Source organism: Poecilia reticulata, linkage group LG13, assembly GCF_000633615.1.
Source record: "Poecilia reticulata strain Guanapo linkage group LG13, Guppy_female_1.0+MT, whole genome shotgun sequence".
In the NCBI taxonomy this organism is placed as follows: domain Eukaryota; kingdom Metazoa; phylum Chordata; class Actinopteri; order Cyprinodontiformes; family Poeciliidae; genus Poecilia; species Poecilia reticulata.
In genome coordinates this window covers 28,447,857-28,460,562 of record NC_024343.1, presented here as the reverse complement: position 1 = coordinate 28,460,562, position 12,706 = coordinate 28,447,857, and the positions used below count along the sequence as shown (strand labels likewise).

At 38.8% G+C, this 12,706-nt stretch overlaps 1 protein-coding gene across 1 annotated transcript in view; it reads right to left on the bottom strand.

The window, feature by feature from the left end:
• Positions 1-11,992, bottom strand: part of maml2 (mastermind like transcriptional coactivator 2) — a 53,362-nt gene extending 41,370 nt beyond the window's left edge. The window contains exon 1 of the mRNA XM_008426407.2: positions 10,656-11,992. Within this exon, the coding sequence (XP_008424629.1) occupies positions 10,656-11,084 (429 nt within the window). The 5' untranslated portion in view covers positions 11,085-11,992. The remainder of the gene's footprint in view (positions 1-10,655) is intronic.
• Between the last annotated feature and the right edge of the window lie 714 nt (positions 11,993-12,706).

Below are 12,706 nucleotides of genomic sequence, written 5' to 3'. Positions count from 1 at the left end.
ATTTTCCATGTTTAATATTTGAAATAAACGCCAAAAATATCTGTGAAGTTTTTGTAGTAAAGTTTTGAATCTATACTTTAAGACAGACTAAAAAAGGGCCAAAATGTCTGAAATAAAATGGTGTTTAACGCTGAAAATTTAATAGAAATTCAAATTAAATAACAGAAAGACACCGTCACTGTCACGTAGAAGTAAAACTAAATCGGAACACCAGCAGATTCCTTTTGTGAGCATCCAAGTGAGCACATAAAACCTGATCTTATCGTGCGAGATTATGCAGACTCATCCACTTTAACCTACATATTGTTTATTTCCCTGCACAAAACAGGCCAGTTTGACACAAAGACAAACAAGGCTGCTCCACGAGGGAGGTAATTTTGCAAAGTGGGTGCTGATGGTGTAAATTCTCTAAACTTGTATCTCAAGGTAAAGCTGTTGCCTTGCAAGCTTTGTTTGTGGCCAGGGACCACAGCCAAGGACAGCTGGGAAATGTCGGAGAATAAAAAGGCTTTAGATCCCAGGCAGGCAGTGGTTCCAGTAAAACCAAAGGCAGGATTTACCCTAAAGGTCTGGCTGTTATAAAGTGCAGCTCATAAATCAGCAGAGCAGACCAAGCCCACCTGGATTGTCAGAAGATCATGTTTTTTTTCTGAGCATATACCACTTACAGTGCATCATTCCTTGAAGAGCGAGGAGGAGATGGGTTTAATACATGATTTTTGCAGCACTCTTCAAAGACAAATACAGCCTTCCCATAGGCTGCTGAATAAAACATGAGGAGTGTGCAGCAGGGTGGGTTTTGCGTGCACTTGTGTGTGTGGAAGGGTGTAAGACTGGAGGAATGAAAAACGGAAAGGTGGGTGAGGGGTTCTTCTGGAACTGCTGCTGCAAATACTGTATAACACATGATCCGTAAAGGCTTTTGATTTAACGCATATCCTCACTGCCCCATCGGGTGTCTGGAAACTTCTGTCTGGTTCTTTGTTTTCTTGTGGTTTCTTTACCTGTTTTTTTATTATATATTTTTTATTTTGGGTTGGGGAGAGGCTGGAACTTCTTAACAAAATCTAAATTGGTCGAGAAAAGAAAAATGATAAAAGTGGACTCATTTCAGGAAGAGAAGGGAATGCAAATCTTGCCAGGTACAGAGATGTCCCAGATTCACAGAGGATGATTTCCAACAAGAAGCTGCTGCATAATGCTCCATTTGAAGCCTTAAAAAAAAAGAAGAAGCTGACAATAAATATTTTACTTTTTTAAGTAACAACTACATAACTACATGAGATTTTGTTTTGCATTGAAGTTGATATGTTATATTTTGGGGCAAGATGATTCAAAAGAACAAGATTCTTAGTACTATTTTTTTTTGTGGAATCCCCATTTTTTGTTTTCACAAATACATTAAACTTCCAGAAATCACAACGTGTTTCAATGAGCCTGTAACGAGTGCAGGACCAGCTCACGCTCTGCAGTTTTTATGCTTGTCTAATTAGGTAGTAATGATGCCAAAAAACACATCTAAACATAGTAATTTGACTTTTTCTAATTTCACAAATTAAAAAAAGGTTTTTTGAACCTCACTCGTTTTTTTTAAGGATCTCTGCTCTTCAGATCTGCTTAGTTTGGTTCCCTTAGGAAGTTGCAAATTAGTTGCCAACTTTAGCACCTGGCTAACTGTTACAGTCAATGTATTCTCACAGCGTTTAAAATGTTATCACATGCATAATCCAACAGTGGTGAAAGCTTCTACAGAACCGGTGCTGTCAACCAGCCTGACGAGCAACTAATTAGTTTATTCATACAGCGCCAATTCACAACACACCTACAAGAATAAACAATCAATTTGATCCTAGTTATCAAACAATATATTTTTAATCCAAATTAGTAAAAGAAAAAAAAAAGTTTTCTTTACAAGGAAATCCAGCTGACTGCATTGAGTCATCGGCTTACAGCATTCACTCCTGGGCAAGTAACGACAGTGGAAAAATGTTAGCATTGCATCCTCGACATTCCAATAATCGCTCACACCGAGCGAGTACGCATGTAGCGACAGTGGAAAGGAAAACCTCTTTAACGGGTGGAAACCTTCAGGAGAATCTGACTCGGTATGAATGACTACCTACCACAAATGACACAAATTATATTGTATCTTATGTTTTTACTTTTCATCTAAATCTCAAGTTGTGTTTTATAGAATCTTTGTCCGACATAACCATTTAGCTAGCTCTAATACCAGCTTTAGCATCCCTAGCCGCTAACGATGATCTATGAAGGCTTTCTCTGAGTTTTGTGCTCTAGTTCTTGCAACTTCTGAGATGTACTTGCCAGCAAGAACTTTGTTCATGCAACCTCAATATAAAGAGCAAATTTCTCATTTCTTGCCTTAACTCAATGCAAGTGCCTGGGTTTCCCAAGACAGAAAACTGTTTAAACAATCTGAATAATAAAAGGAACTTGATTGTGTTCAACTGAAAGTTTACAACAATTTTACACAAATTTGTCCAGAAAAATAAATTTAGGTGAAGCTAAGTATGCTAAACATTTTCAGAGTTATCAAAAGAGCTAAACAGAAAATTAGCTCCACTATTAGCTAAATACTGGACAAGTTGCTCCTTACCATATATTGCACTTGCCTTGCTGCATTGAGACAGAACAGGTTATCGGACTTCAGCCAGGAAGGATTTCATCTGAAGAGTTAACACTTTTCCCAAAACGGGTTCAAACAGGATCGCTAAGGGCTGAGCATTGAAGAGTTGGCTGCCAACAAGCACATAGTTTATGACTAAAATTTGATTTGGGTTTCCCTTAATATTTGGGTTTACCAGGAGAAGTCAGATGCTGACATCAACTCCACAGCTATTTGCCTGCAGGCTTCAGTTTTACAAAAAGAAAAAGCTCTGACCTAGCATTTCAAGATCTTGTGACATGAGATCTCATTTCATCCTCAGTTGCAATAGTCACGACACTGCAAGTTTAGAGCAGCTTATTAATAAACTACTCTAAACTCTCACCTGTCATTGCTTGGATATTCAGTAAGCTGTTAGCTGTGGCAAAACCAGAAAAATGTACAAAATGCTTTGAGAGGAAATACCACTGTTAGCACTTAAGGAAATTGATTGTGATAAAACACAGCTTTTTTTCTTCGGGGAAAAAAATAAATAAATAAAACTGTGCAATCAGCAAGATTCCGTTTATAATCCCAACTGTAGTCTGGCGGGCTGACTGACATGTACGCCACTTGTACACATTCTAACCTATTTTTATTTGCACGAAAAACTGATTGCAAGGAACAACTAGAAGCACAGTACTGTTTCTGATTAATCGTTCTGAAAGCTTTCGCTGCATTTTCTCTTGAACCCCATAAGAACAACCCACAGGTGCACAATACATTTTATTTTTTGGGGGGCTTGATAAAACTAAAGATAGATGCCTTGACGGAATAGGCAAAAACAGCTATAAAAAAATCCCAGTTTCTTTCATCTTTCGTGAAACATTGTTCTCTCTGAAGTAGGAAAAGGAAAATATGTTGGACCACTACCAAAGTTTTTATCCAACCTTCCAGACATCATCACACTGGAGCTAAGCTGCTGAATATCTCTACTAAACCCCTGATCACACTGGATAACAGCAGACAACAATTTGTTTTGGCTAAAAAAAACCCAAAACAAATGAGTTCGTAACATATTTAGTAAATGAAGTCATAAAGTTAAAGGGATTGGAAAAACTAAAGCTTCGGTGAGAAATGTCAGTCACTGCTGAATTTGATTGGTGCTTCTTTAAAAATCTTATTTCTGCTTTGGCTACCAGGAGAGAAACTTGTTAAATCTTGTAAAGCTGCCTCCCCGGAGAAAGCACTGTAATCTTGATTAAAAAAATATGTGATGTGAAGTTGTTTACAGCACATTTATGCCAATGTTTTCATAAAACTATAATAACTGATGAGAGAGATATTCATTTCACATTCGATTTAGCCAAAAGACATGTGCAACTCGCTATTAAGGAAGAGGAAAAACTATCAGAGGCCCAAACAAATGAAGTAATTTAATGGAAACTTGGAAGAGTTAACACAGCACACCAACATCCCTGTTCCCTGAAGACAAGCTGTGCTCACTTAAAACTATTTGGTGATGAAAATGTATGAACTGACCTCTGCTTGACTGTGGAATGTCCTGCGAGAAATGTTACAAACACTTAGGTTTTAAAGAATAATAATAATAATAATGATAAATTTGTGATGTCTCTATGATCAAAATGTCTCCATAATCCCTGATTCCAATCAGCAGAATAAATAGTTTTCACTAATAAATAGTTTGTGTTTCTGGGAATACATGGAAGTCTGAGATTGATTTGGGATGACTTGAGCAAATAAAACTATGCTGTAATGAGCAATATTCCCTGATGTGTCTACACTTTCTGTTTAGTGAAATCTGTGAAGAGCTACGGGTCAAAGACAATGAATGAACAAGAATTTAAAACACGCAAGATAAATTATAGACACCCATCCTGCTTTTTCCATGTTTGGTGTATCTAAGTTAGATTTTGTTTAATAGACCAAAACAATGTAGTGGGAAATAGTTTAGAGAAAGTCTTTTTTTTTTTTTGTCAAATAAAAATCACATGACATGCATTTGTATTCCACCCCATTTATGCTGAAACTCCAAATAAAACCCTGTGCAAAAAGTTTCCTTCATATGTCACCTGTTTAGACTGTACACAGCATCTCAAGCTGCTTCTCAATAATTCAATTATGGGTGCCAGAAATCTTGTCCACAGAGAAAAAGCTATTGTTGAAATTAAGCAAAGAAGTCTTGTTTAAAGTTTGCCACAAACCAGGAAGGGATCAAGGGAAACATGTGGAAGAAGAAGCTCTGACCAAAACAAAACTAGAGAACAAAAATACAAAGTATTGACTAATTTCTACTTTGATATGTTTTTCGTTGTACTTTACAACCACGTGTCCCTTTGTTTTTGAAAGTATCTTAAGAGTAAAACTGTGGCAAAAATGTTATATTGAAACCCATTTTAAATGGGTAGTAAGCCTAAATAAAAGAAAAATGAAGAACTCAGAAAAGTAGGCAAATATTTAAACAAATGGAACAAAATCTGATTTACAGTTTGCTCATACGATATAAAAACACCAGCAGCATTCCACATCAGCTTCCAAGCAGTGACTCCTAAGAGAAAAAAAAAAATCCTGCAGCTTACCCAAGACCAGAACTGGGTGGAGCTCCCATGAACCTGGGTTAATTGTTTCACATCACAACCGGCACCTCTGATTCAGACCTGGCATGCCAGGAAATACTCACAGCGCGCAAACCCCGCCCCACAAACTCTCCATGCTCCACAGAAACCACAAGAGAGTGCAGTGATTTTCTTTTTCTCCACGCTATTTGACTAAGCTGTCAATCCGGTGGTCAGCTAGAAGTTGTATTTACGTCAGTGGTAATAAACTCTGAGGTCTCTCTGCGAGCGTCGAGATTACTGCTGCCACAGCGTTGACCTTCTGGTTGGAAATGTCTGATCTGCCAAAAGAAGCAAACGACTCCAGTTGCCTATTTTCAACAATTTGTAAAAAGATTAGAAACAAAGAATTGCCTTTTTTCTCTCTCTGTCTCTCTCTTTGAGGCGTGACAAATAGCAGCAGAATAAAAACACAACTTTATGTTGTTTTAAGCTAAAAGACAATAAAACTTCTAGTCCGTTCAGTTCTGTGACCATCATTCCCAGATCTTTCACTGGGTAATAACAAAATCCTCCCAGTGCACGCAGGACTGTTAATCACCAGGCATCCCTCGTCTACTGCTTTTTCAAGGCCTGTTTGACTTTAAGTAAACATGTGCAGGAAATGTATTCAGTGGCTCTAAACATTTATATGAGGGCCTTGTGGTTCAAACAGTTTCATGGTCAGCAAATATTTCAAGAAGGTGCTTAGAGTGCCATTTGTTAAGCACACTATAATAGGTTATGACAATGCATTGCACGCTAGCGCGGCTGTATCATTGAGCTCTTAGTTTCCATACCCACTATCGCTCTCGCTGACAGACGGCGTAAGATAATGCTGGATCCCCATCTGATGAAAACAAATGTCTGTACGATGTAATACAGGGGCTGACGTTTCGTAAGCTCTACTGAGTGACCTATTTCTGTGTTCGGCGCATCCACCGATACAGGTATGAGTGGAAAGAATGAGAAACCAGTGCTAGAACAAAAAAAGAAAGGAAAAAAAAACAGCAATCTAAAATATGACCTATCCCAAAGCGTTCAGTGAGTTCATGCAGGCATTAAGGGAAATCGTTTTTTTCCCCCTAAGCCAATAAGTAAGCTCTCATCTCTTCTTTCCAATATGTCTAAAATTAACTACAAGACATATCTTCTGTTAATCTGGCCTCATTGCTGTTAAGTGCTGCTTACTCTGCACAATAAACTAGCCATAATCTATTGTTTTGTTTGCCCCTCACTTGGTTTTCTGTTCCGTTGCAAATTACAATGTGAACAGTCAATAACATCCACAGATGTGCCCTTTATTGATGCCTTTGTTCACAACTGAGAAGCGTGCACTATAATAACTTACATCACTAAAGCCCAACACAGCAAGCTCAAGATTAGCTCTGCTAATGGTGGGGAAAACTGTTTGTCCACCATCTTTGGCAGCCATGCTAACTAGCGTCGCCACCGATGTGTGTAGCGCAGTAAAGAGCAAGGGGGAGGGTGAGAGCAGCACGTACGCAAGAATGACTGACATCGCTAAGACCCTCCCCTTGACTCTGACTGGTTGTTTCTGACAGAGAGCAGTCTATTCCTGCAGATGGCGGTTGGACTGCAATGAGGAGCGAGAGGAGCTTAATTTTTTTTTTTTACACATTATCTGCCTCATATTTTAACAAATATGTAAAAAACATTTTTATAAAAGTTACCTGTTGTCGCATTAACCCAGGTAAATATGCAAAAAGCTATTTTCAATTTACACAGAGGTAATTGGAAAAAAGACACAAACGTTAAACTACACAGTTTCCTTTCCTAAAGTAAACCCACAATGGAAATCGGTTTACATTTTGTCACTTTACCTGCACAGCTTCAACATCAGTCACATTCCCTGATGAAACAAGTAAAAGCTCCACCCAGGATGCTTCTACCATGAACATGCAGTTATTTTTGAAACACCTTTAGCTTTTGCACATTGGTCACATGTGTAAATGTGCGAAGACGTCCTGATTACATCTTCTCCCATATCTTTTCTATGTTTTCCACATGGCTTTTGACAGTCTCCAAATGGGATTCCTTTTTGCTCTTTTTTCCAACAATGGCTTCCTCTTTGCCACTCCTCCATAAAGGCCAGCGCCCATATTCTCAAAGATTCTCAGAATCCTCTCAGAGAGAGCTTAAATATTCCTGCCAAAGAATCCCAATTTAACAGTGATTCAGTCAGGTGCCAGGAGCAACTTTACGTGAAGACTTGACAGAAACTCAGTGAGGACGTCTGGTTGGCCATGTCGCTAAGTTTGACTGATTGATACATGAAAGCAAGAAATAAAAAAAACAAATACCTAAAGCAGGAAATTGGAAGAAATGCACCAGTCATACAGCCTATACTGGATTCAGAAAAGTGTCATGATTATTGAACTATGCAAAATTAAAATAAATTGCTACACGGCATCAACATGTTTGATCACACCTTGTTTACACCATGATAAATAATAAAGAGTTTGTTAACAACCTTCATCTTCCCAAGGTCAAATTCTCATAATAGAACTGGAGAATTTCTAAGATTTTTCCTAAAATAACATCACCAGAAGCTCGGATTCTTTGAGAATACAGGAACAGATTTGTAGAAAATGACTAACAGTTCCATCAGAGATTCTCTTGCCTGAGCAATGGACATCTGCAGCTCCTCCAGAGTTACCAAGGCCTGTTCAGTTTAGCTCTTTATGTTGCCCAACCTGTCAGTTTAGCTGGACAGTCATGTTTTGGTAAAGTTCAGCCCATTTTGAATTGAACTGTGGCCCATGTTATGTTCTTGGGATATTGTTTAAGAATCTAATGCCGCTTACCTAATCTTACATGACATACATTTCCCAACAAGTCTCTGGGAAATATATGCTTTCAAAATTAATTAAAAAATAATAATTTCCCTTCCAGTTTACAGTTATACCATATTGAGTATTGATCTAATATACAATCTCAATAAAACACTCATTTGCAAAATGACGTTATGCGTAAAAGAGCAACGGAGATGAATGCTTTTGCAAAGCGTTGTAGTTCTCACCCTCAGAATTTACTTATTTTTGATCAATTTAAGCATTAACTGGCTCCATCAGTGATGGATAGAGGCAGAGCACTTAATGTGAGATTTCTGCTACGACTGCTGTTCTGCTTCACCAAATCATCACAAGCTGAGGGAAAAAAAAAAAAAAAAAAGAAAAAAAATTAACCTCAGGCTTTATATGAACATGTACGCCAGGACTTCATTTCCTCTGCACATCTTGCTGCACTCATCAGTTTTATATAGAACACACTAGTCCCAAGTCAACATCAGTAAAAATGAAACGGTGCATGATAATGATGTTCCCTGACCTCTTTTAGACCGTCAGTATAATCCATGGTGCTGCTGTCTTACCTCCCGTCATGTTTCGCAGCTGAATTTAACTTAGCAACGCGAAAAGCGCACATGTAAAATCCAATCATAAATATAAGGTCTCAAGTCAATGCAGCTGTGGGATACGTAGGAGATAACATGTCTTGCTTCATTCCACAGATAAAAAATAATAAAGCAAACTGCAGAACCTTCCAAAGTGCGTTTTTATGGGTTTTACTGGAAAAAAATTTTTTTTTCATTGCTTGTTTTTCTCTCCGGCATCTCGAGCGCGTTCGGAAAGAGAACATCTGCAAACTCTCACCCCTTCGACTCTATATTGAAATGTTGCTTGGGAAATAATTCATAGTCTCATTGCTGAACTCCCAAATGCCCAATGAAAGAAAACAACACGATAAATCTCACATTTCACCGACTGCTCTCTCAACTGTTTCTGTACAGCATGGTTAGTCCAACCAAAGTCCGAGAACACAGAAATGTTGTCTAATTATTCTATATTCTTTAACTCTGTCATTATGGAACAATATACATCATGCAGTAGACATAATTCATGCAATGGCCGTTTGAATCCATCATTTGAAAACTGCTGTCTTATTGAGAAAGAGAAACTGAACTTCCTGCACCACAAAACTGGATAAGTTCTGTATTAACTAGGTTAAGTGCAACACACACCTGCATCCCACAGTTTGAATCAAAAGTGCAAGAAGATGTCGACACTCTGGAGGAAACTCTAAACGTCTCCACGGCCCAGTAACCCCAAAACTATGTCATACATTGTAGGTTATGCTGCAATATGTTTTGGTCTTATAGTAGGTTTTGGTCTCATGGGTGAAATGGAGCTAAAACTCCTTCAACTAAGAACGCCTAAACGTTTGTATTGCCCTTTTGAATGTATATATTTTTTTATTGCAATATATTTAAACAGACTTAAAAGCAGCTGAGTTACTTTATTGTCCCACAGGTGAAATTCGAGGAATACTTCACAAACGTGAAGCTTTGAGATCTTTGGGAAGTTAAGCTTTCTTATGAGCTCTGATAGCCTATTGGAGCCCTGAACCATAGCTTAGCCAATGTCTTGAACCAGCTCAGTTTAAGGCTGCAACTAATCATTATTTTAGTACTCAATTATTTGATTGATTATTTTGATGATTAATCAATTAATCAGATAAAAAGAAAAGCATGGCACATTCTGCAGAGTTTTTGTTGACCACTTTAGTTTTTTAAACTGTATTAGAAATACGTAAAAAGAAAGCAAATAAACATCTATGAACAATTACTTTTTAAATAAAAAATAAACAAATTATTGTGTAAAATGAAATTCCTTTAGTGAATGATCACTTGCAATGTCAGTCCTTCCTCCGTCACTTAACATCACTATATGTAGGGTTCAACTGAGAGAAAATGTGATTAATAGGATATTTCTTTTACAGAATGTGAGCCAGGTGATGTTAAAACTTTTTTAATATCTTAAATGTAAATACTTCTATGCGATTTTTGATTAATTATTGCTTTGAATGTTCTTTGAGTGTTCTTTCAGCAAACAGTATTTTTGTGAGTCTGTATAATCTAGTTAACAATTAACCGATTACTAAATTAGCTGACAATAATTTCAATAATTGATTCATCACAATAACTCCGATTAATCGTTTCAGCCATCACTCAGTTAGCAGCCCCCCACCCCCATCTTTTCACCCCAACAAAACTATCAACTGAAGGTTAAGTTGAGTGGGAATTTATAATATGGGAAATATGACTCATTACCCTGGGAGGCACAGTCTTGGGGGTAGCGGTGCACTTTTTTAAATTTATCGTTTTTTTCTCCCCTCTTCAAGTTTTCTGGATTAATCTACACTGCACAGATTTTATTTAAAACAATTTCATATTTATGGAATATTTTTTTAAAAATCACCCTATTTTGGTGACTTTAAACCTCATTTTTAACTTAATGGAAGCCTTAAGATTGTTGGGGCCCAGAGGAAGGGGCTGGCTCAGGGCCCATTCAAACACTGGGTGAGTTAATCAGAACAATATTTCTGATTCATGTGGACTGATGATCCCAACTTACCGCTATGCGGGTGGAAATCTTCTGCTCGCCCTCTGATCCCTTCTGCTCCCCGTTGGCCCTGTTGTAGTCTGGAGGTTGCTGGTTCGAACCCCGGCTCCCTTTGCTCTTTCGGTTCCCGGGCCCCTGTTGGACAATGTTAAGCAGGTGCAGCGTGTTTTCGTGCTCCCGGTCGGAGCTCTCGGCCTGACCCCTCTGGTAGCGGTTTTCGCAGGTGGAGTGGTGTCTCCTGAACTGCTCAATGCGGGCGCGCAGACGCTCCACGATGGCGTTGTGCAGCTGGGGGTCCGCGGAGCCTCCTCTGGAGGTGGCCACCATCGGTCCGTTGCCGACCACCCCGCCGGGCATGGCTCCTAGCCCGACGCCCAGCATGGGCACGAAGGTCCCTGCAGCAGCACCAGCAGCAGACTGAGCGGGAGTCGCCTCTCCCATGCCCGCTGGTCCCTCACAAGTTTAGAAAAGCTGAGGTCCTCTCAGCCAGAGCAAGAAAACAATGTGTAAAGGATTTAACTAGAATTCCATGTGGAAAAACTGAAATGCTGGCCTATTTATTTTGGATATTAGTTTAAAGTGACAGTTCCCATATGAAAACACCAAACATTTAAGTAAGAAAATTCCAAAACTATTGTCCTCATGTGCCTTAAAAAAAAAAAAAAAAAAAAAAAAGAGCAAAAAGTCCCGAAGTTACAGCATCCTACTCTTTCGGGGTAAAATGTTTTCCAAACATGTGGAGTCGTGGGGGTCACAACTGGAATGAATCTTCTCTTCCTTAACGACGCGACCTCTGCTCAGAGACAAACAGGCTGCATTCAACGCGAATCCCTCCGATGATTCAAAACCATGGCACGCACAACTTCACTCCCACCGTCCGTGCTACATTTTCAGCCCGAGAAAGCTGTGTGTGCGTGTGTGTGTGTGTGTGTGTGTGTGTGTTACACCCGTCGCAAAGCCGAAAGAGTGCGACCGTCAGAGGAGCCGAGAATATGGGAGTGAGCGGTTCGTTCCCAGAGCGAGAGAAGCAAGCACATAAAGACACCGAATCCACAAAACTTCCAAGACTCACGGCATTGTTGTTTGGAAATTAGTCCTTTCTCCCTTTGTTTCTCTCCATCCAGAGAGGAATTTGATCGCAAAGCAAGAGGGGGGGGGGGGAAACACAGGAGGTCGAAACGCGTGGAGCCGTTAGAGTAACCGATTAAGATTCGTCTCAATAGTCCATTGACAATCATTTGTCCGTGTGGTAGACCGAGGCAATACCAGAGCTACTATACACAGACCCTCATTGTATGAACATTCCTCTTCTGACATGGTGCACTCTTACGGATGAAGCCGGGTGTGAATGCACTCTAGTGGAGGATTGGAGAATTATCCTTCAAGGAAAGCACCATGGCAGAGGGGGATTAATCTCATTAATGTTCCTCAAACATGACTAATTCAGTAGCTGATGAAAAAGTTCAGCTCCATGCGAAATCGTCTTGGGTTTCTGCTGTTAACTAGACGGTGTTTTTTTTTTTTTTATTTCTGATAGATCAAAAAAAAAAAAAAAGCATATAATCATTAAGTAGACGCAAAAGGACACAAATAAAATCTAAAAAAGTGTGGCATGCTTATGCATTCAACCCTCTCTATTCTCATATCATTAAATAAAATTCAGTGCAATCAACTTTCATCAGCAGACAAAAAAAGCTAAAAAAAAAAAAAAGAAAAAAAGAGTCTCTGTGTTTTGATTTCTGCTGTGAAAACGACATTTTCTTTCAAACTTTGATGTTTCAGATGATCAAGCAACATTTTATACCAGAGGAATCGGCAAGAAAAACTAGAAAAAAAGAACAGTTATTTAATTTTTATGTGGATTGTAACTCAAACTTATTCATGAAAAATCAATTGATTTACATGTTTTATTGGATATAATTTTTAGTATATCCAAAAAACTCAAAAGAAAATGCAACTTTAGAAGCTGAAATATATAGACCTAGAGCTACTTGACAAGCAACTGGCTGGCGTTCGCAAGGCAACAAATCCAGGAGCATCATTCAGTTTATTTGGTGTGTTTG